We start from the raw sequence: 25,256 nt of genomic DNA, 5'->3' as shown, positions 1-25,256 counted from the left end.
CCAGTGCGCTAACCACTGCACCACCGCTCCACCCCACAGTACGCACATGCCCCTCTATTCACTAAAGACAAACAACCCCCATGTAGCCTTAACAGACTGTTGGGGCAAGCTGTTATTAGCGAGTAGCAACTATGAAGACTGGCACTGTGACACACGAGAGGCTTGGTGGCCAGTGCCATTCCCGGACACACACAAAGACACGCACAGACACAATAATAAGACACACAGAGAAAGGCACACACACCAACCCACTCACCCAAAGACAAATATCCCCATATATCCCTAAAATACTGTTGGGGCAAGTGATGTCAACCACCACCTATGAAGGCAGCCACAGCACAAGAGGGGATTAGTGGCCAGCACCACGCCTGACCCGCCTTTGTCTCCCAGTGGCGATGTTTACACACCGCAGCAGGTTCTCATTTGAGGCTGAGCCGACCTAGGCGAGACACAATACCGATTCAAATAATCGCTATCAATGGTGTTTGTAAACCGGTCATGGGCCTCCCCTAGGTCGACTCAGCCTCACATGAGTCACTGGTGCGGTGTGTAAACGTCAACACTGGGAAGACAAAGGCGGCTGGGCATGGTGTTGGCCACCCACCCTCTTGTGAGCCGTGCTGGCCTTCATAGGTGCTCTGTACCAGCCCTTACCCCTGCAGCCTGTTAAGGCTTCACGGGGGATCTGTGTCTTTGTGTGCGTGAGTCTGTGCGTTGTGCCCGTTTCTCTGCGCTGCTCACACTCCGTGCTCTCAGGACTCACGACTCAGATCCAGAATCCTCACTGAGTCACCATCACCACCCACCCACAGTGCGGGGTAGAGAGGTTGACTAAACGAGTGGTGGAGGGAGTGCAGCAGCTCCATGGAGTCGGCGCAGTAAAACGACAGCAGCCCCGCCTCCCAGTGCAGGTGACACCTGACTCTCCGGGGAGGATCCCTCACCGGCACTGAGGTCTCTACACCACCATGACACACGTAGCAGCTGTTGTTATCTTTATATAAAACCCAGAATGAGTCGTTCTGTCCCAGGCTGCACTCTTTACCACTCCCTTTCCGTGCGATCGTTCCGTACGCGACTCCAACCACACAGCCCCCCGCCGCACCCCCCACGTCCACCTCCCAGTAGTGTTGACCCGACGAGAAGCTCTCGGAGCACAGGGCTTGGTACCAGCCATCAAAGCGGTGTGGGTGATCGAGGCGACCCTGGGAGACAGCAGTCGCCATCACCGTCCTGAGATCCGAGGAAATCTGGAGGAGGTTGTGTGCCGAGTTTGGGTCCAGAGTCGGTGAGCGTCCATCTGCAGCAACGATAATTACAGTATTAACATTGAACCCGTAAACACATTCCTGCGGAGGGAGCTGGTAGGAATGTAATGCGGGCGCGGGCGACCTCCCGGATGTGACGTCACGGAGAGGTGGAGTTAGGTGACGTGGGAGCAAGGTTAAGGTTCTTAAGGGATGAAACCGGAAGAGGAGGGGAGAGAGTGAGAGACTGGACAAGAGTAAGGCCACGTTGGGCGAAGCCAGGAAGAGTGGCACCGTCGGCCAGCGGTGGCCAGCTAAGGGAGCAGCCAGCGGAGCTGCAGGAGAAGACAGCAGTGGGGCTGCTGGAGAGAGAGAGCGGTTGAGGAGCTGCGGTGAGCACAGCCGACGAGGCTGTGTGTGAGAGACAGCAGCAAAGCTGCTAAGAACTACGGGAGCGACGGAGGAACAGCTGCGAGGCTGTCAGAGGCTACGAGAGCGACGAAAGGAGGAACTGCGGCGAGTGCAGCCAGTGGGGCTGCGTGAGGGTAACAGCGGCGAGGCTGCTGGAAGGTTACAAGAACTACGGGAGACCAACAGCGGAGCTGTTGGCGTGACGAGGGTAACAGCAGTATCAGCGAGTGCGGAGAGCCTCATAGAAGGACAGCCGTGTGGGTAACGAGAAGGAACCGAATAAAGGACACCAAGCCAGACTTCGTGGTCGAGTCCTTTATTACAGGAACATTGGGTTGTTCGGTCACTGGCCAGGGTCAATTGCGGCGTGGTGTATTTCGCAAATATGGCTGACTGTGAGGGCGGGCACAAGCCGGCGTGAGTAGGTTAAACGTTGAGTTTTATAAGAGCACCACGGGGTGACCAGCCCCTCCCCACCCAGCCCCACCCCTCCCAACCCCCACCCAGCCCCACCCTCTCCACCCAGCCCCACCCCTCCTACCCCCCACCCAGCCCCATCCACCCCACCCAGGCCTACCCCCCACCCAGCCCCACCCTCCCCACCCAGCCCCTCCCCACCCTCCCTTCTCCACCCAGCCCGACCCCTCCCATTTTTGGATGCACGACGGACGGACACAATACTCCCCTGTGGGCTGGTGGAACCAGGTGGTTCCTACCAGTATAATCCGTACTGTGCCTTAGCAGGGATATAGCAGCTTCAAGCATTTCGAATGACAATTATGTGGCTGCCTTAGTCTGGTTATGAGCCCACACCATTAACAATGAACCTATTGCATCACAACAGTGATGTAGTCTGGCTCGAGTCTGATGATGCCATCCATCACAGAGAAGACTTATAGTCATAGATTTATCTGCTACAATGGTTACTTTGGCCAACAGCATCCTCGCTGGATAATACACACATGTAATATCAATGGAGCTTATGTAATAGTGAAATACCCTAGTGTGTGTGATATATATTATCGTCTAATGAATACATTATAGTCATAATGTTTATGTGTGCATGTACAGTGAGTGATAGACAAGGTTGACCATGGTTATGCCTTAGTCTGGCTCTGTGAACATCAGCCATTAACTGGGGAACCTAAGAATTCTAAAAGTGCATTCGTTTGACTCTGTGCATCAAACTGTTAGCCTAAGACTCCTAAATGTTTCTTATTCTGGACGTATGCTCCTTGGGTATTTACAATCAACCATACAATTCCTAAACGTACCTTGATCTCGTTCTAAAAGCCATAGTCTTTATCATTGAACTGTACAAATCCTACAGGCAGCCTTTGTGTCTGTAGTTGTGATCTTTACAAGACGTTCTACGTACTCATTAAGGCTGAGTGGACCTAGGAGAGCTGCAAAATTGGTTCTGAATCCACTCACCACTGATGTTAGCCAAGACCGTGAATAGCCTGGTGGTGGCCATGTTTGTATCTCAGTGCACAAACCATCCCATCTTCACTGGACATTCGCACTCACTCTTGCTCATCCATACACCCATACACCTACAATTAGCATGGTTGGTGTGAAAGAATTTCAATAAACGTCGATACACTTTTAAAATGACAAAGATACCGCCGCATATCCTCAACAGACTTTTGGGGCAAGTGCTGTTAGTAAGCACCTATGAAGGCCCACATGGCACAATGAGTGGCCGTTGTCTCCCTAGTGGTGATGTATAGACACCACACCAGAAACTCATTTGAGGCTGAGTCGACCTACGGGAGGTCCAGAACCGGTTCAGATAAACCATCAGTGGTGTTGGCCTTGAGCGGGATTCACACTCGGGACACCAAGTTCGTAGCGCAGCAAACTAACCACGACACTACCGCTCCGCAACATACATGTACAAGCTAAAGTACACGCACAATAACAGACGCACACGTGGCAAGAGTCCGTGGAACTCACACATGAATGCCAGCAGGTTGACCACAGCTCCCTGCAGGGTGCTGATTGAGGCGATATCTTCTTCACTGAGAAATGAGGGTGGAGATCCCTGCTGAGCGTCTCTCCTGTGAGACCAGAACCAGCAGTGACTCACACAGCCCGTGTCTTACACAGCATCATCACACAGCATCATCACAGCATCATCACTCACAGCAACATCAGACAGCCCATGTCTTACCCAGCATCATCTTTTGAAAAATAAGAATAGGTTTTGCCCTTTCTGGCAATAAACTAGGTGCTCTGATGTTCAAACACCAAATTGATATATTTTGTAAGGAATAAAATCTGCATTAACCACACGTACTTATCGTGAACATGCAAACAAACATTCTCTAATAATTATATATTATGCAATGTCTTTCAAACTGATTGGCCTAGAACAAAAACAGCCTTCTTTATGGCCTAGTCTCAACAGTGTCAGACCAGAGAACGCCAAATGCAAACAGTGAGCATGTTTGTTTGCAGGTTCATTACAAGAAAGTGTGGTTTAATGTAGCCTTGATTCCTTGCCACAGGTATATATTGCTGTTTGAACATCTTAACACCTGTTTATTGTCAGAAAGGGTAAAACCTATTCTTATATTTCATACTATTGTAGTGACATGGAATCGGTCACATAGCATAGCGCTGGCTGCTGGCAGGGAAGGGGATTTGCAGCTTACAGCAGCCCTGACAGACAGCAGGTCACGTGATAGACCAGAGATGGATGTCCGGGAAGGGTCACGAAAGGGACACATCAAGAACCTGCTAGTCGGTTCCAGAAGGGGGGCGTGGCCGGGGCAGAGCTAGGCTACGCTGACAGTATAAGAGGGGCCCTGGGAGGGGACCTCGGGGCTGTCGTTTGGATTGGGAACCTGTCGTGCTCCTGCTGCTGGAGTCTTCGTCTTCCTCTCCGTCTTCACCATCTCGGCGTCGCCAGTCAGGCAGTCTACCAGCCAGCCAGTCTACCAGCTGTCCTGACTGCGAATCATAGTTACCAAGTGTGAACTGTTAAGGCCGTTTAATAAACAGTGTGCCTCCAACTCTGAGTGTCTCTGAGTCAGTCATTGGCAAAAAGGTCCTTTACTATTGTATCGTTTCATACAGCATCATACCACACATCATCATCATCACGCACAATATCATCACAGCATCAACATGCATCATCACTCACAGGATCATACCACACATCATCATCATTACACACATTATCATCATCACGGAGCCCATGCCCCACACACGGCGTCACCCCATGTGTTAATTTGTGTGACTTCATGAGTCCATACCGGTTTGTTTCCTTTATGTGAATCTGCAGGTGTCAGACACAGGGGGCGCAAGTCAGTTCACCTCCAGACATGTTAACCACACGGTGATTGGTAGATGCGATGAGATGGGTTGTGCTCAGCCTTTCGCATATCCCAGTGTTGTTGGTTGTAAACAAGACAAAGCCGTGGAGTCGTTCGGACTCGATGGTTCTCATCAGCAAGGTGTGGCCTCTCAAACCGTTGCCACTCGGTACCTGATGTCACAGAAAGAGGTGTCCGTGGCACTTGATTCGCAGTGATTGTGAACCAACATTCAAAATAAGTATGCACTGTGCGTGTGAATTACACCCAGAGCGTCGAGATAACAGAGTCTATAGTTTAACAGTGTGAACATTTGTTGAAGCAGGCAATCTCCGCATTGGACTTATCAGCAGTCAGTGCTAAAAAACAAAGCCCCATGGATTTCCTGAAGTTAAAGCACTTCTATTTTTAGGATGACTGATGGTTGGTCTAACTTTGGTACGTGAATAATTTAATTGTAATGTCAAGTAGCCTCAATCTGTTGTACATTACAAGACCATGTGGTTACAGTTTTTAACATCTGGATACATTACCAACCAACTAACTCGAGAGATTTGTGTGTTAATAGTTTATTTATGAATTGGAATTTCAAAAGTAATTAATATTTTTTATCAAAATATACAACTCAATGTTGGTGGACTTGATTTTACATTTAGTTTAATAACGCATGGGCTTTACATTGTATTGACAATGTTAAGCCCATGCGTTGAGTTGCATCGCATGTGCCGCATTAAAAAAATGCAACGAATATACGCGAACTGGGCAATCACCCTGGCTCCGTGATATTTCTACCTGCAGGAACGTGAGCGAGTCCCTCTCCTCCTGCAGAGCGCGCAGGCGCGTGGCTGCTTTCTGGAGGTTGCTGATCTCACGGTCGTAATGAGCGATGTTCTCCTCGATCTGGGACAGCAGCTCACGCCCCTTCACGTCCACGCACTCCAGAGCTGCCTTCTCGTCCTCATCCAGCGTCGCCCTCATGAGGGTGAATTCGCCTGAGATGCGAGCCTTGGTCTGGACCATGGAATCCTGCAAAGGGCATGCGATAGATTCTATCAATTCATATATCATGCTGTGAAGACCAAAGTCACTGGATACTTCAAACATAGATTTCCCTGTCTCGACATTGTCGTTGGAACAGGACAATATTTGTAAGTATATAGGTGTTATTTTGTCCTTCACATTGATCATCTGGCCAGTAATGATATAGTCCAAGCCACCATCCTCCCCATCTTTGACTCCTGTGTAACCATCGACCGCCTAGCCTCTTGTTCCATTATACCACCTGGCTGCCCACTTTGACCTTGATGCCTCCATATCAATGCATGATTGCAACATCTGTATCACCTCTAATTTGTAGCCCCTGGATACCTTCATCTTGAACGTAATTTTGAATAAAACTACCAAATATGTGCAAAGACAGTACAGGGGACTATCGGTCACAGGGGGCAATAACAGGGGAATTAGCAAAGAAAGAGATGAGGGGCCACAAGGGGTAATGACAGGTTAATTGACATAGTGGGCAAAGGGGGTAATGACAGGGGAATTAGCATGGGAAGAGACTAGGGGCCACATGGGATAATGACAGGTTAAGGGTCAGACAGAGGAAGGATCTGGGGCCTACAAGAAGGATCAAGAACAGGGGCTGTGGCCGAGTGATAGAAGAGAGCAGGTGCGGGTCAGGGGCTGAGAGCCATCCAGAAGGTTCTAGAGAAGGGTCGTGGTCAAAGGTCAAGGAATGGCCACACCGGGGATAAAAGGGGTCGAGAGGAGAGGCTTAAGGATGCTGATGGAGTCAGGGTCTTCTCCTGTCAAGTCAACGTGTCTTCAATAAAGATGATCACAAGAGCAGTGTCTCCTGGTGTCGTTACAACTGCTGTCCGAAGTGGGGTGGTATCATCGTGTCACGGGATAACTGGAGGAAAAACCCACCTGAGACGAGGGAGAGGACGAGACCCCCCTTCAGACAGCCCCAGGAGGCGGGGTCCCGGTTAACAACCCCGCAGGTGAAGAAGCTGCGGCGGCAACGAGGGAGGGGGCCGAACCATAGCAGCCAAAAATCATGGAGGGGTGAAGCGAGATGGCGGGACGGCTGGACCAACTATTCGCGGCAGTCGCACAGCTCACCTTGCAGTTACAGGTGACTGCAGCGAGAGGGGGAGCCATGGACAGCCGCAGTCATTTCCACGGTGGAGACTGCACAATCGACGGCCGCCATTCAGCTGCAGCTCCGGCGGTGCAAAAGAGAGCAGCGGACCGTCCAAGACGGATGACTCCCATCAAGGAGTTTGTGGTAGCGGGAGATAACTGGTCCACTTTCACCCGGAGGTTTGAGGCAGCATATTAAGCAATAGGTTGGACGGAGGAGGAAGCACTGAGGGTTTTGCCGACCGCCCTTGACGACGATGCCCTCATTGCAATCCAAGCTGTGCCTGAGGGATGAAGGGCCACTCTTCAACAGGCATCCAACACATGGAGGAAGTTCCTGCAGCGGAGACGGGGGGAGGCCGAGATGCCCCTCACTTACCATAGCATGTTGATGGCACTCGGGCAGGCAGCATACCCGCGAATGGACAAGACAGTGCTGGACTCACTATTCTTGGAGAAGATGCTGGTGTTGGCACAGGAGATGGGGGTCGTGCTGCCCATCGTGGAGAAGGAGGCACAGACCTTTCTGTGGGTAGCCAGCTGCCTGCAGGCTCATGAAAGCATGATCCCGCAACCTCGAGTGATTGCATGGGCAGGTGAGCCCGTGTTGGGCGAAGCCTCAACAGCCCAGTCAGCGGGAAGCGCAGAGGCACTGACAGAGGAGGATCTGGAGCTGGGGAATTTGGTGGCGGTGGTGGTGCAAGGCTGGGCTCGGCGGCAAGAAGAGACATCGTGACGGCCTCGAGGTTGGAGACCAAGGGCGGAGACGACCCCTCCACAGCGGGGTCCCACCATTGCCTGCTTCCAGTGGGGACAGCCAGGACACATTGCGTGGAGATGCCAGAGCAATGCGAGAGTCTCGCAAGTTGTTCTCCATGACAGAGAGGTTTCACACCATCGTTGCTTAGTGGTCCCCACTTCCATGCGGGGTAAGCTGACGCGAGCTATGCATTAAACTAAGCTGCTGCACCTTGGGCATCGGAAAACGCTGTTGACCTTGCAATGGGACTTTAACTGGCCTGGAATGTCGACCGATGTTCATCACCTGGTCGCATGTTCCATGGAGTGCATGCGTCAAAAGCTCCCATTGCAAAGATATCAGCCCCCGTTGCAGTCCATCACAGTGTCCCGCATAAATGAATTGGTTGCCCTAGACATCATGAACCCATTTCCATTTCACAAAAGAGGAACAGGTTTCTCCTGGTGGGAGTGGAGTATTTTACTCGGTGGCCAATTACTTGGCCATTGCCGGACCAAACAGCTGCATCCATTGCAGATGCATTCCCGCATGGCCACGTCTTAAATAACGGTGCCCCAGAGCAGTTTCTCACTGACAAGGATAAAAATTTCACTTCTAAACTGCTGCACAAAGTGTGTGATGCATTCGGTACAAAGAAAATTAGAACATCGCCATAATATCCTCAAACGGATGGGATGGTAGAATGCTTGAACAGGACATAACATCTATGCTCTGTCAACTGGTTAATGAGGCACAGACGGACTGGGACTTGCATGTCCCGGGCATCCTGGCAGCATAAAGAATAGCCCGACACGCCTCTATGGGATTCTCCCCTTTTTATTCAAATGTATAGGACGGGAAAATGAACCCCCATAGAGGCTCAACTGGGATAAAACAGTCGTCCGTACCCATGCCACTAAAGGATACACTTGGGCATGTCTCAGAAGCGCGCGTGGCAGCAAAAGAAAATACTGCCATGGCACAAGCCACTAACAAAAGGAACACGGAGTGGCGTGAGCACGTGCTTCCATGGGCAATCGGGGACAGGGCATGGTTACATTGTCCGCAGGTGCCGCTGCGTATGTCTCCCAAGTTACACCGGCCATGGCATGGAAGGGGGAAGATTATAGAGTTGAAACGGTCGCAGTGTGGATCAGGGGCCGAGAGCCATCGAGAAGATTCAAGAGAAGGGGCATGGCCAAGGGTCAAGGGATGGCCACGCTGGGGATGAAAGGGGTCGAGAGGAGGGGCTCGAGGCTGCTATTGGAGTCAGGGTCTTCGCCTGTCAAGTGAATGTGCCTTCAATAAAAATCATCACAAGAGCAGTGTCTCCTGGAGTCGTTACATATGCGTAGTGGATTCAACTGAGTCGTAGACGTACTTCTTGGAGGTAACACATATTTGTTAATACCAACACTAACCAAGGGGTTACTGCCCCTTCAACAGATAACCTAGGGTGGTGGACCACCAGGCTAACTACGTTAGTTACTGGGAGTAGTTACAACGGACAGGACCCTAGCTGGAGTCCTCGTCCGCGTGTTGGTGACTTCTTCTTGGACGTAGAACGTAGATCTTAGATCTTCAGATGACGGCAGCAACGCGGAAGCCCGGACCCTGTGTGAACCCAGTTTATATGCTGCTGGGTCGTGGCTGGCCCCGCCTTGGCCACAACCACCTTCGAGAAACCTCAGGTCATCTCTCGACCCCTCCCGTAGGATCTACCCTGACACATGACCACCCCCAAGCACCCACCCTGGGGCCCATGTGTAGATCCTACTGGTTACGTGCCATCCAGGGTCAACCAGAGTGCTATGACCTAGGGTAACCTCATCTCATGGCCGACACTATCACACTCCCTCCTGTAGGAGTCAACACTACACGCCACGCGTGGTGCCACTGCGCTATCCCAGCGCTCACCGAGCCCCCCCTAGGGCTGGTACTACGCCCACCTACGGGGTGTTCGCGATGACAATGCATCACACGCCGTGGCTCACTAGAACCGGCATTACACCGTGATATACACGATGTCGCTACATACATGATGTCCGCGATGTGAGTACATCGCACGACGTGCCCCTCTCGGGCCGGTACCACACAGTGACACCCGCGATGTCACTACATATGTAAGGACCTCCTAGCTCAGCAAATTTCCAGTCGCAGCTTCAAAATAATCTCCCTATTCATAAAAAATATATATATTATTAAAACTTGGTTTTGTGATGCGTCCTTCCATGCCGCTGCTACTACCTCACGTTACTGGAATGTCCGTGCCTCTCAGCCTAGGCTGGGCTTCCTCCCCACTCTCCAAAATGATTAGAGACCTGCGTGATGAGTGAGATATGAACCAGTTCTGGATTTTACCTTCAGCAACCCATACTCACCCGCACAACTAAGTATGGCCAACTAGCCTCAATGATCAACACGATGTGGGGAAGCCTTCGTATAAAAGTGTATTGGTGAGGTTCTGTAAATTATTTGCAAAATCGATAAGCACACAAGTCGCCTTCCTCATAGATCTGTCTCTCCACATCAACAATAAAAGTATTTTGTACGCAATCTATTGGCCTGGTGGCCTTTTGTGATTGTATAATTCTAGCATAACTGTATTCATTCAGTGCATAAAAACTCTGGACCGGTGTTGGCATGCAGTGTCTTATCAGAAGAGTCAGTCTCGCTTGAATTAACTCAGGTCAACTGATAGGTGTTATAGACAAGGACCCTCTATGATATAGATCTTAGTCAGACGAAAAACGTATTTGATATATAAACAAGTCCAGTATTTCCTCTACAGAATCAATGCTGCTAAAAGGATGCACTCCCAGAATACTGTGGAGCCGATGGAATGTTTATGAATTTATGTGTAGCACTGTAAATGGGACTGTGTATACGGATGGGTCGCGCTACTTACCTACAGTAGCAGATGGGATCCACCAGGAGCAATACCTCGGGCCGGCATAGGGCCCGCTAGATTCCCCAGCCCCGAGTAAAAGGGGGGCTGCGGGGTGTGCTGGGATCCCCCGGGAATCCCCCTTGGAACTCTCTAGAAGGGAGGCGTGTCCGGGGGCGGGCACATCTCCAGAGCTGTATAAAAGCCGGACCTCTGGACGGGTCCAAAAGGCAGTTGAAGACTGAAGACCTGCTAGCCAGGACCCTGGGACTCCCCTGACCAGCCGTCCTTATAAGGGCCGGGTCAGAGTGGGCTAGTGGTGCGACCCTGGGAACCCTCGGGGCCCGACGTCCTTGTCAGGGCCGGGATGGAGTGGCCAGTGGTCGGGACCTGTACCTTGGCTGGGTCAGGTCAGAAGAGCCTCCTAGGTCACCCTTAACCGGAGGACCCAGAGACCATAGCCCCAGTAGTAGGGCACGCCAGTCCGGAGGCATACCTCCTCAGGCAGTGGGTGAAGGGGCCATTACCCCTTCGAGTGTTAGGGCTGTACCTGCTGTGTTATAGCATTTGTTAATAAATGTGTTGCCTCTACCGGTCAATCTCTGCTCTCATAAAAACCCACTACATATGTATTACGTGGAGAGACAGATGTGTAAGGACATCATAACGTCTGTTAATGTTTTTATAGTGATGTTCTCCGCAACGAGTCTAATTATTATGTTTATGTTGTGTATTATATAATTTGGCATCTAACTAGGACCCATATAATTACGAAAGGGTCTTTGCCTATAAACATAGGGCAGTTCATCAGCCTTACCGCAAGTAAGCCTGCCTCTGATACCGAGACACTGGGTGTGGAAATCAGTCCAGAGTTTGCTTTTACCCATTCAATACTTTTGAAAAATGCACTCCCACGTCGTGGGGCTGATGGAATGTATATATTTTTCTCATCATTTTTATACAAAGGCAGATATATTATGGAGGCGTTTTATGTGCTTATCTTGTTTTTGTTACTAATATTCTCCACGTTTTTTTGTAAATTGTTAATATCACCAGCTGACCCGATGCCCTGCATTACAATGGTTACTTCTTTATGCGCAAACATAAACAGGCTCATAGCAAAATCGTTGAAGACATACTAAAAATAGACACAGTTGCGTAATTATCATTACCAATAAAATGTACTGCACATAGAGTTAATCACCGATATATCACGATTCGTGCAAATTCAATTTAAAATGTTTGAAATAGTCAGACTCTATGTTATGTCTGCTTGACAGTTGGGTGCTTGTCATGAGAAGAAACATTTTTTCCAGCATTCCCATTACTCTCTTGAAGTCACGTTTCTTGTGTTTATTCTATCATTTAACAGCCAATATTCTGTCATTTCATCTTCATATTCACTCGTTTAATTTCTAGTTTCTAATTCAATGCAGTCGTAGCTCCATACTGCGTAATTTAATCTCACCCATTGCAAGCCATTCAAGTTAATCTGAGATGAGCTTTGCAGTCTCACGATATAATTTTTTAAACGTTGCATTTTTTTTATCATTTATTAGCGGGAAGTACCCCGCGTTGCCCGGGCGAAAAAGACAGACACACACATCGACTTACACACAGACATCGATCCACACACATAGAAACACATCGACTTACATGCACAAACACACATATGGACTCTAACACACAGACATCGACTTTAGACACACACACATGGACTTACACACACATGGACCCACACACACACATCGACTTACACACACACATCGACTCACACACACACACACATACATAGACTAACACACACATGGACCTACACACACACATATGGACTTACAAACATATCGACGCACACACACACATGGACACTCACACACATACACACATTGCCGTACACACATCGACTAACACACATAGACTCACACACAAACATACATCGACTCACACATGCACATAGAGCCACACACACATGGACTGACACACACACATGGACTTACGCACACACACACACATGTACGTACACACACACGGACTCACACGCACACATGGACCTACACACACGCAAAGAAATTAACTTACAATGACTCACATGGAGCCACGCAAACACAGCGACCAACACACACGCACATCGACTGACACACACACATCGACTCACACACACACATTGACTCACACAGACACATCGACTTACACACATACATCGCCGCAGACACGCACAACGACCCACACGACAACATGGACTTAAACACACACGTTATTATTGTGAAAATAAGTAACTTAATTTTAAATAAGTAGTTGTCTACACACGCATACCACGCACACACACTGACTAACACACACACAACGACTTACGCACACACACATCAACGGTATGCACTGCTATCACTACAGCAGTGCATACCGACTGTGGTGGTACCTGCTTTCACTATAGCAGTGCATACTGACTGTGGTGGTACCTGCTTTAACTACAGCAGTGCAAACCAACTGTGGTTGTTCCTGGTATCACTACAGCAATGCCTACTGACTGTGGTGTAACCTGCTATCACAACAGCAGCACATACTGACTGTGGTGGTACTTGTTATCACCACAGCATTGCATACCGACTGTGGTGGTACGTGCTTTCACTACAGCAGTGCATACCGACTTTGGTGGTACCTGCTTTCACTACAGCAGTGCATACTGACTGTGGTGGTGTAGCGCCATGGATGGGCTGCACTTGCAGGCAACGACAGGCAGCCCAGAAGCGGTTGGGGACTGTGAGGGATTCTACGATCCCTCGCAAACACTCCCAATGGCTGGGGGCTGCGGCTGCACTGGCCTGCAACGGCAGACATGCGGACCTCTCTGTGGGGGACTCTGGGGACACCCACATCCCTCACCGAAGTCCGCACCTCCGCCGAGAAACTTATATAAGGCGGACCTCTGGAGAGGTCCGGGGAGTTGAAACCCGAAGCAGTTGAAGACAGAAGCAAGAAGACCTGCTCGTGTAGGACCCTGGGTCTCCCTTACCTGCCGTCCTCATAAGGGCCAGGTCTGAGGAACCTGTGGTTGGACCTGTACCTTGGCTGGGTCAGGTCAGGCAGCCTCCCATAGGATATTATAGCCGGAGGACCTGGAGCGTAGCCGGGGTAGGCACGCTACATAGGTGGCGTATACTAGACCGAGTGAAAGAAGCACAGGAGATCAACTGTACGATGAGTTGATGTATAGTAGTTAGGGCGCGTGTGTATAATAAAGATGTCCCCCTACGAAGTGTCTCCAGAGAAACACTCCAGTGATACCTGCTATCATAACAGCAGTGCATACCGACTGTGGTGGTACGTGCTTTCACTACAACAGTGCATACTGTGGTGGTTCCTGCTATCACTACAGCAGTGCATACCGACTTTGGTAGTATCTGCTTTCACTACAGCTGTGCATACTGACTGTGGTGGAACCTGCTATGATTACAACAGTGCATATTGTGGTGGTACCTGCTATGATTACAGCAGTGCATACTGTGGTGGAACATGTTATGATTACAGCAGTGCATACTGACTGTGGTGGTGCCTGCTATGATTACAGCAGTGCATGATTACTGTGGTGGTACCTGCTATGATAACAGCAGTGCATACTGACTGTGGTGGCACCTGCAATGATAACAGCAGTGCATGCTGACTGTGGTGGTAGTTGCTATCACTACAGTAGTACATGCTGATTCGATAGCAGTATTTATCAAATCTATAACACAAAGTACTAACCAGACAGAGTGCCTTGGTGAGGCCTAGTCCCGTGCAGAGCCCCCTGCCTCACCAAGATTTCTCAGCCGGCCGAGGTGTGACTTTGGCAGGTTGGTGGCTGGGCCACTCCACCTGGCCGTGCAACAATAATACTATGTAAGCGCTATAATAATATTCTAGATTTGAGGCTTTCGTGACTGCAAGGATTCATATTCTTAGGTTTTTTCGGTAAATTCACGTAGGTACAAAATTAAAATTAATAAAAGTAAAATAAAAATAAAATAAAATTCACGACGTTTCGGAGGCAACACAAGCTTCAATCTTCAGGTGGAACCGTCACAGCACGATTGCTGTATCAAGTAAGAGCAATTCCAAGAAAACAGTCCTTGTATAGATACTGGATGAGGGTGGGACGAGCCAAGGCAGGCACCTGGATATTATTATTGTGAGGTTCGGTGCGGCTGAAGCACGCTGCTAGGAATGAGTGTTTGTTGTGTAGACTGGTTGAACTGGGAGGTTCCAAGAGTTGTTAAGGTGCGGCTGATGTAAAGGTGCGGCTGCTGTGAATGGGACTGAGCCTTTGTTATGTAGATGAAACAGCACTTTGCTACGTTGCTGGGATTAATTCTAGATTTGCCAAATATGTGTGGTAAAACTTAAAGCAGGAAAACCAGTGTGTGAAAAAGAAGAAGAAACTATACAATAACTGAAGAATAGTGCCTGTCAAATAATAATATTATGTAGGGGCTCTTCAGTAGTTTCAGGACGCATTGGGGTGGGTTGGGAAGAAGAGGACATCACGCTGTGAAGAATTTACGTGTTTTGTGTGTTTTTTCTGGATGTTTAACGCGAATGAAAATTTGTGCCGATTGTGTGAGCATTGCTCGGGGCAACCCATGTCAGTAGTGAAAGTGTAATTAGATAAATGCTTATAATACTAATGTGTGCGACTTACCTTGGGCGATGGTGCATGTGGATTGCTAGGGGGTAACCCAGTGGGCGTAGTGCACAAGTGCAGCTTGCTGCGTTGTCACTTCCCGTACGGTGAAGAGAAATAAAGAAATGATCGCACAACTACATATTTAAATTAAGAAAAATCGCGAAAAACGCCTATTTTAACTCTTTTAAAGGTGAGTAACGGGAAAACGGAATAGCGCTTGCCAACCGCGAGGCTTACGGCGTGGTACCTGGCTCTGTTTTTCGGAAACCCCACCGTTTGAGAGCCAAATCCCTCACAAGCGCGCGAACACACACACACCCACACACAAACCCACAAACAATTTTTGACTTTTATATATATCGATATTTTAAGCCCCCATAGCTATAATAATGCAATATCCTGCACAGTTATTACACAATGACTCAAAGCTAACAAAGTTCACTTGAATCTACGGAGTTGTCCTCACAGGGAGAGAGTCACAGACTTCACTCAGGGTGGAGGTCACAGGGTAACAGAGTCCACGCGTGGTACCTGCACGGCCTTGCGAGTGGCCTTCATCCATCCCACGGACGCCTCCGCCTCCATCATCTTCTCCTCCACTGCTCGCGTTTCCTCTCCGACTCCACTCTGTAAGAGACAAAGTCATCAGAGGAGTCTCCACTCCCTGAGCGGCTCCCTCTCAGCCCCACTCCACACGGAGCCCTCCACAGTGATCGTTCTATAACTGCCCAACAGAAAAGAGTCCAAGGAAGTCAGCTTGATAGAAAAACAGCATGGAGAGAGAATCATCCCACCATGATGGTTTTGATTTAATTAAATGTTGTTGTAGCACTCTTATGGGCTCAAGTCATGGTACTGTTCGCTCCTGAGTGGCTCCAATTCAACGCACGCAGGCCTTACCTTCCGTGTCTGATGCTCATCCTCCAGTGTGATGAACTTATGACCCGTGTGGTCTCCTGCGATGGTGCAGTCCCTGCACACGAGGCTGAGGTCTTGCTTGCAGAAGAACTTGAGCTCCTCTTTGTGCCTCTTGCACTTGCGTTCTTCAGGGTTCACATCTGGTGAAACCAGTACGTGGTCCTTCAACTTCGCTCTCTCCAGGTGAGGCGCGAGATGCTCCGTGCAGAAGGACATCTCACACTTGAGGCAGGTCTTCACTGCAGGCGTTTTTCCTTCTGGGCAGTGGTCACAGAAAACAGCTCTAACAACAGCAGCAGCAGCCATGGTCTCAGCCACTCGCAGCTGCTCTATGAGATTGGCGATCGTCACGTTCCTGGTCAGTTGGGGTCGTCGAGGGAAGGTCTTGCGGCACTGCGGGCAGCAGTAGGAGTCTGTCTCCTTCCAGGCATCCTCCAGGCACTGGAGGCAGAACGAGTGGCCGCAGCTCAGCGTGGAGGGGCAGTCAAACGTATCCAGGCAGACGGAGCAGATCAACTCACGGTCCACGTTCTCAGCGGGAGCTGTGCTCGCCATGACCCAAGGATGCACCAAAAGTTAGTCACTCCCTGTCGCTCGGAAAAATATATATGTTAACAAAAAATAGTTTTACTTTTATAATCTCTTGAGATGTTGAATATCATTGACGAGTTGTTCTGTGCGCAGCTCACGCAGCGGAGACGAACAAGGAAATCAACTGACTTCACCTGCAGTTTAGTTATAAATACCTTGAGACACGCCCTGGAATGTTCCACATGGCGGCCATGCTGACCTGTGTAGGCGTGGCGTTACAGTCACGCACTGTGTAACTAAAACTGCTTTTTGTGTTTAGTTTGTTGTCCTCCCCCTGCACTTCCGATTAGCATGGTTGGCTACGTACGGTGTGTAAGAAGTTCACCAAACATACATGGCTTTGACTTGTTTCAAGTGATATAATATTTGTACAAACAAAACCGAGCAGCAGCAGCCAGGGACACAGCGATAATGGTTTGTCCCACATGTCTCATTCTCTCCTGAAATCTGTGAAACGCGTTTATTCCTGGGGGAGATGTTCTCCCTTGTGGATGGCAGCTGGTTAGTAGTGTGTGTGGATGGTGAGTAGTGTGTGTGGATGGTTGAATGTGCTCAGATGTATAAGGAATGTAAAAACAAGCCCCGCATCACACATACCTGTCTAGATGTACCTGTAGATTCGCGCCGTTGGCTTTAACCAGTGCCAACAATGGACTTTGTAAGAACATGATCACAATCGTAAAAATAACACATCCTGAGATGCGGGCTTTCGATTCCAAACAGTCGCCTGTGAATAAACGCGGTTCTCCGGTGAAACGAGTTGATGGTTTAAGCCCCAAACGCATACAGAGTTGGTTCTGCGATTAATTTGTCTAAAGTCCAGTTCTGAGCATTGTAAAGTAGTGGTTTGACTGCCGTGCGTCGAACATAGGGTCAGGCTGTGTGCATTGCCACAGTGGAACCGCACCTTGTACAGACTTATTTCGCAGCGTACGTAGCCATTCGTGCTAATCAAAGGTGCGAGTGAGTGGGTGGTGGTGGATGTTGAGTGAGTAAGTGGGGGGGTTATTTGGTGAGAGGGGAGACAGATGGGCAGGAAGATGGCGTGAAGGGTGGGCGAGCAGGTGGTGAGAGAGGGCTGGAGGAAGATTGGCTGGGAGGGTGTGCGGTTGAGTGATTGGTTCCCTGGGGGGGGTGGCCTCACGCATTAACACAGCGAACAACCCCTGGCTAAACAAACATCGTCGTTCATTTAAGCTAATTATCTACGTGACTTTCACTGTCAATTTTCTTATTATGTGTAAAAGAAAATCGAGGATTTAAATCTTAATAAACTAAAATATATATTCATCACCTATTCATCTTCTTGGTTCTTTCCGTAAAGTCACGTAGAAGGGAAATATTAAAAATAATAAAAAATAAAACATAATAAAATAAAATTATCACGACGTTTCGGCCACAACGAAAGCAGCCGTCCTCAGATGAAGAACAGGGCTGTTGGAATGACAGCGTCCCAATGAACTCCGCCAAGCTTGGCAGCATATATTTAAGCTGAGTTAGAGGAGGAGAGCGCCTTGACAAAGGAGTTTACATATCAACAGAGGAATTTAGCATATTGTTGGCAAATGCAGATATGGGTTTAGTCACTACTTGTGGAATGTGTAGGTGATGGGGGGGGTCTCAAAGTCATATTATGCTAGTGTATTATGTAGGATTAGCAGTAATAAAGGGGGGAAGTAGGAATAGCTGTAATAAAGGGAGGGAAATGTTAATAGTAAGGAGCTGCAGCAGCCAAACCACCACGTATCAAGCTCGTGCATTGTGGACAACAAAAAAGGAGGAGTTTCTAAAGAACTGCAAATACCCTACTACCATATAATACACCGATGTGAAAAAACTAAATATAACCTACATTAATATATTTCGATTTAAAGATTTCTTGACTGCAGGGATTCATCTTCTGTCGAGAAGACAGAGTCTGAAAGTCATTCAGACGCTGTCTTCTCGATAGACCTGTTCTCCACCTGAGGACGGCTGCTTGCGTTGTGGCCGAAACGTCGTGAGAATTATTTTTAATTCTGTTTCATTTTTATTTATTAGTATGTTTTATTTTTATTATTTTATTATTTCCATTCTACGTGACTTTACCGAAAGAACCAAGAAGATACATCAATCTAATCAATACTCAATATACACTCCAATAAGCTGAGCTATTAACATTAAGTAACTGGGTATAAACTACACTGTATAATGACTACCATATAGTGAACCGATAAAATACTAAAATATAAACTACATCAATATCATCAATATACTCAATATACTCTCCAATAAGCTGAGCTACTAACAGTAAGTCATACATTACACTTCTATGTCGCAAAAAATATAATATGCCTCCAGCTAAACTTTTTTCTTACATCACACGGATATACCCCGTACTATACATTGCCATAGACAAACCCAACATTAAATTATACACTGCGTTACTATACACCACCTTAGACTATACATTGTAATATTACACTATGTATTGTTAATGTTAAGATTTTACATCCTGGACTCGCTGAGTTTGGTCGATTCTATATAAAAAAAAAATGTTTTACCAGGTAAGGCCCACTGAGGTTTATAGCTCTTTTCAGAAGCGACCTGGCCACAATTGATAGCTCACAGACGTGGCTTATTACGTGGACATTTATAGCAGCCAAACACTCTAAACGCACTTTTCTAAGTGTGAAGGGAATCACTGGAGGATTGGGAGAAAAATGCACGCGACCACAGGCAGAGAGAATGCAAACTCCAAGTACACGTACAGGCGTCAGTTTTGGGATCGACCCCACGACCTCCTGCATACCGGGCGAGGTAGTTAACATCTCTGAGTCACTGCAGCGCAATGTAAAAAATTATCACAGAGCAGCGACAACGAACAAGGAAACGAACTGACTTCACCTGCAGCTAAATCATAAACATGAGACAGGCCCTGGAATGTTGCATGCGGCAGCCCGTACTCACCTGTGTTGACGTGGCGTTACATTCACACACACAGTGTCAGGGGAGTCGCAATTGATATATTTTTACAAAAACCCCACGGTAACCATGAACACAGTGATGGTTTGTCCTCTAGACTGGTTACACTCGCTTGGCTGAGGCTGTGTTTTTCCACTGTAAACCCTACCTTGTAAATTTGTATTAAATAATTAAAATTCTGAGTAGGCTTTCGCGACCAATATTATCCATACAACATGTTTTTGGGTTAGATCGCGTAAATATAAAAGTGTCGTTAAACCCGCCACCACCCGACACAACCAATGATTAAGGTTTGTCACCTAAACAAAAAACATTTCGGCAAGGCTGAGGCTGTGCGTTTTGCCCAGCAAACCACACAACTGTAAGTTTGTATTGAAGGATTACAAAAAAAAACGATTCCCCTAATCCAGGGGGTTCAAAAACCAAAATAACAAGAAGAGACATTTTTTCTTTGTTTTTTACAAACCCGTAAGTAAAAAAAGACCAAACAACTGAATATTTCAAGAGCCGCAATGCGACGTGGTGTGAGAAGGAGAAATGGTGGTGGTGGTGGTCTTCGATAAATAAATACGTCTCACGAAGCAGACGTCCCTCAAAGAGCCGCACGCTGCTACGGAGCTGCAGGTTGCAGACCCCGTGCCCTGAACCAACTGGCGTGAGCATCAAGTAATAATAATAATTGAATTATTATAATTTTATTGGAAATGTATAATAATAAATGAGTTAGTTATTTTTTTTTACATTTTAAACTATTACTAACTTAATTATTAAATAAGTTTCCTACCGACACTTAAATAATAATTTAATAATAATAAAACAATTATTTTGTAATACTTCGATGATAATAATGCAATAATATTTTAATAATAAAGTAATAATTTTTTACTGATTAAATTATAATTCAGTAATGGTAATTTAATAATAATAATATAATAATTCTAATTTACATTTACTAAGCGCCCTTAAACAATTGCTCTCGGGGTGCTATGTATGGTAAAGCAGAAAATAGTGAACATCACCCAAGGAAATAAGTGAGAAGAACATTTGAACATAACTGAAGAGAGAAATCCATTTTAAACAGACGGCTTTAGTGAAGATGTGAAGATGAGCAGTGTCTCGGAAGTCCCCTTGACCTCGAAGGGCAACGAGTTGCAGAGTTTAGGTGCCGCGATTGCCAAGGCACCGTCACCCCCCACGTGTGTAGCCTAGAGACCGTGGGACGGTCAGCAATGCACAAGCTGAGGATCTTGACGATCTTGATGGAATATTCGTGGCTGAAGGAGGTCATGGATGTAGGGAGGAGCAAGTCCATTTAAGGCGACGCGAGTCGGTTGACGCTGCCTTTTTCTCGTTTCTGTCATTGCCTCTTCTTTCTGCAATGCTTTGCAGTTATTTCTTGGACTCATTATCTCCATCAGAATATCTGCGAAACGGGTTTATTCCTGGGGGAGATGTTCTCCCTGGTTAATGGTGGCTTTTGAGTAGTGTGTGTGTGGTGAGTAGTTTGTGTGGATGGTGAGTGGTGAGTAGTGTGTGTGCATATGAGATGGTTGGTAGTGTGTTTGGATATCGGGTGGTGAATAGTGTGTATATGATGAGTGGTGAATGTTTTTTTTATCAAGGCTCACAGACAAGAAACAAGGATTTTAGATTACTTTACACGGGGTTACAAACCTCACGAGGCACCCCATGGAATGTGCTCAGATGTATAAGGAATGTAAAAACAAGCCCCGTATCACACATACCTGTCTAGATGTACCTGTAGATCCGCGCCGTTGACTACAACCAGTGCCAACAATGGACTTTGTAAGAACATGATCACAATCGTAAAAATAACACATCCTGAGATGCGTGCTTTCGATTCCAAGCAATCGCCTGTGATTAAACGCGGTTCTCCGGTGAAACGAGTTGATGGTTTAAGCCCTATTATCAATGCCAGGTATGAACACAAACGCATTCAGAGTTTGGTTCTGCGATTTATTTGTCCAAAGTCCAGCTCTGAGCATTGTAGAGTCGTGGTTTGACCGTCGTGCGTCGAACATCGACAACGCAGCTGGGAGGGTTGGTAATTGCTGCCTCCTGGTCGAGATGAGAACATTATTTGGCGATGCATCGTTGGGGGTGGTGCGCAGGTACAACTAACATAACACCGTGTTGCGAATCTCCGATAAGCGCGGATGGCTACGTATGGTGCGAAAGAAGTTCAATATACATGCAACTATACAGCACTAATATACACTACACGACGACACTACACTACTCACCACACACGATACACTTCTATACACTACACTAAACTACGATACACAACACCACTATACTACATTAAATACATTGAAAACATACACACGTTCCGTAAAAAAACCCCAATAGTCGGCCTGCATCAGGTGGAGAGATGTTATCAGCCTCGCTTCATATGCATGAGGTCATCGGTTCGAACCCGACCCTGACACCTGTATATTTGGAGTTTGCACGTTCTCCCCGTAGTCGCATGGATTTTTCTACGGATCCTCCGGTTTTTTCCTCCATATTTAGAAACATGCGTTTAGAGTATTTGGCTGCTATACATTTCCACATGATAAGCAACTTTTTTGAGATATCATTTGTGGCCAGGTAGTGTCAGATATAGAGCTATATTGCTCAATGGGCCTTACTTGGTAATATAAATATAGTAGATTAAGAGTTTACTTCTACGATTGTCACTCTTTGGTACCAGCTTAGAGGCAGTATCCTTTCTGCAACAATACATTTCGAGTGCCAATATTTTATCTCGCTTAGTATTTTTTAAGTCTCGCAGGAATACAAAGCTGTACTGAACACGCATGTTCTTAATATGTTTAGTTTGGTACCATAGCTGATTTGCTTGCTTCTCCAGATATCATTGCATCCTGCCATTCCTCCTTTTGCCTTTGCGATTCTCGCTCTTATTGCGCCTTCCGTGCAGTCGTTGTCCCATGTCAGTCGACTGCCCAATCATACAAATTAATTTACATTCGCAATCTTTGGTTCTTTCAGTAAAATCACGTAGATAGAAAATAAAAAATAATAAAATAAAAATAATAGATCACGATGTTTCGATCACAAAAACAAGCGATCGTCTTCAGGTGAAAGAAACAGACTGCTGTGGACAAGGCATTACATAGACCGAGAGGGGGTGGGGGGTGCACCGGGCAAGAGGGTGGGGGCTCGAGATTTTGAGAGATTAGCATGTAGGGCATGTTAGAATGAGAGTGCAATCCGAAGGGCATGTGAGAGTGAGAGTGCAATAAAATGAGACTAAACGAGTGTGCAATGAAATTAGGGTGTGTGAGAAAGAGAGTGCAATCCCACGAGGGCTTAGGTGAGAGAGAGAGAAAAGCTAAGACATCAAACTTAGCAAAACTTAATAATGCAATGCAACTCAGAAAGTTGGCCAACACAAAAGTTAAAAGTTTACCTGGTTGATCAAGTCCTTCCAATGATTGCTCAATTTGTATCTTTTTTCTTGGTTGAAGTTATGTCTATATTTGTATATCTGGATGGCTTCATGAACAAATCTTTGATGGTAGCCAGAAGGTTTGCAGAGCACCTCGGTCTTGGAAAAAACAATTTCGTGTGTGCCCACCGCGTTAAAACAGTGATCCGCCACAGCAGAGGTATTGGTTCTGCCGTGTTTCAGATCTGCCTGGTGTTCGCGAACATGGTCCGAGACATGTCGTTTCGTTTCCCCAATGTAACTGCTGCCGCAGACACAACTTAGTTTGTAGACACCAGAGTATTGCATGTCAGGAATCACATCCTTCACAGATGGGATCAAGTCATGGATTTTGTGTACTGTGTTGAATCGAACCTGGATCTTGTGTTTATTGAAAATTTTGGAAAAATGGTTTTGATTAGGTCCTCAGATGGTTCTCTCCCCATGGTTGGGGATACAGTTTTGCGGATGGTGCGGTCTGAATATCCATTCATCTTGAGAGCTTGGAGTGCACAAGCTCACTGGCTAGGTGGTGCTGGTCGGAGATGCAACGCCCATTGCTCAAGCTCACTGGCTAGGTGGTGCTGGTCGGAGATGCAATAGGCCTGCATTTAGCAGTTTTCCTGCTGTATTTGTCCTACCTGATGACGTTTGCTTGTGTTGCGATCGAAACGTCATGATCTATTATTTTCTACCTACGTGACTTTACCGAAAGAAACAAGAGTATGGATTCCTGCAGTCACGAAAGCTTCAAATCAAGGTGAATCAAGTATAAGCAGGTGACTTGTTACAACGTGTCGGTGTGAGTAAATAAACAGAACACTACACAATCATTGCAGATTGCCAATGTGCAATGACCGGAAGACTGAGGGACAGTTTATATTGAATTTACTGCAGTTTAAAACTCTTAAATAATATTTAAGAGAACCTGGAGTCTATCAAAACACAAAAAGATCACATGTTTACGCGAAATTATGGGAAATTGATATCATGATAATTGCTCATATGTTTAAATCTAAAAATAGGAAGGTGATCAATTATAGCGCAGTAAAACCACCACGGTATGATTCAAAAATCCTGGTCATTCAACTGATTGCATGTCCCTTCCCTCCCTGGCCTCCTGCACCAAGCTCTGTACTTCGTGCCATCTGAAAAAATTAGTAACCCTGACACTGCGCACATAACAATGGTCCATGGCTTTCAATCATTAGCACACTCGTGTACGACTATAATTGGGCTGCTACATCGATAAATACATTTGGTTGTTTAAATCCAGCCCAACTGAACGAAACCCAGCTACTTGATGTCAACTGCTGGCAGTGACTTGCTATTGATATCTGAACCAGTCGTGCCTATACACAAACAAGCACACGTATTGAAACATCTGCTCATAAAGACGTTGAACGCGTTATTCCGTTGGCTTTTAGGCTTAGACCTCCACATGCAATCTCATCTCGTGCCGACCATAAAATTGCTTTATTACCCTTCCCTATCCCGAACCAGCTGTATACTTTGTACCAGTTGGCAAGTCCACTCAGCTCCACATCCTCCTGTGCCACACCACACCGCTCCATCTCTTCTCTAGCCCATGCCGCGCTCATTTATCCCCCTCGATGCGGCTGGACAAAAGCTGTTTAGGTGTGCGGTGGCTGGGAATACGGGTTACATGGCCCAGCCAACGCAGCCTTGCCTGCCAGAGGAGCTCACTTCGTCCAGATCTTTCAAGGATTTATGAGCTCCTCACACAATCCAACCTGGTTAAATCCCGGACGGATCATAGGCAGGCCAGCCAAAATGTTTCTAACCAGTGAAGATGTTCCATTAGGGGGGGTCCACGTTTCGCAAGCATAGAGAAGGGAAGGAATGACTGTGGTCGAGAAGACCTGAAGCTTCATGTGGAGCGACAGACCAGGTAGC

The 25,256-nt window shown here is 47.2% G+C and overlaps 1 protein-coding gene across 1 annotated transcript; it reads right to left on the bottom strand.

Annotated features, from left to right (window-relative positions):
• Window positions 1-187: 187 nt before the first annotated feature.
• LOC133359602 (E3 ubiquitin/ISG15 ligase TRIM25-like) lies at window positions 188-17,424 on the bottom strand. The gene is made up of 6 exons (XM_061578065.1): window positions 16,313-17,424; window positions 15,944-16,039; window positions 5,774-6,007; window positions 4,922-4,944; window positions 3,618-3,721; window positions 188-1,300 (listed from the first exon to the last, which is right to left on the bottom strand). The coding sequence occupies exons 1-6, from the start codon at window positions 16,883-16,885 to the stop codon at window positions 753-755; spliced, it is 1,578 nt and encodes a 525-aa protein (XP_061434049.1). The 5' UTR covers window positions 16,886-17,424; the 3' UTR covers window positions 188-752.
• Between the last annotated feature and the right edge of the window lie 7,832 nt (window positions 17,425-25,256).

Source organism: Lethenteron reissneri, chromosome 65 (assembly GCF_015708825.2).
Source record: "Lethenteron reissneri isolate LAM-NWPU_2019-01 chromosome 65, ASM1570882v1, whole genome shotgun sequence".
Classification (NCBI taxonomy): domain Eukaryota; kingdom Metazoa; phylum Chordata; class Hyperoartia; order Petromyzontiformes; family Petromyzontidae; genus Lethenteron; species Lethenteron reissneri.
The sequence above is the reverse complement of the archived record's forward strand: the minus strand, read 5'-3'. Positions and strand labels throughout refer to the sequence as shown.

Coding starts and splice junctions, on each gene's coding strand:
- LOC133359602 (XM_061578065.1), bottom strand. CDS start 16,885: ATGGCGAGCACAGCTCCCGCTGAGAACGTGGACCGTGAGTTGATCTGC. Junction 16,040..16,312: donor ATGAGCATCAGACACGGAAG/GTAAGGCCTGCG, acceptor TGTCTCTTACAG/AGTGGAGTCGGAGAGGAAAC. Junction 1,301..3,617: donor CAACCTGCTGGCATTCATGT/GTGAGTTCCACG, acceptor TCGTTGCTGCAG/ATGGACGCTCACCGACTCTG.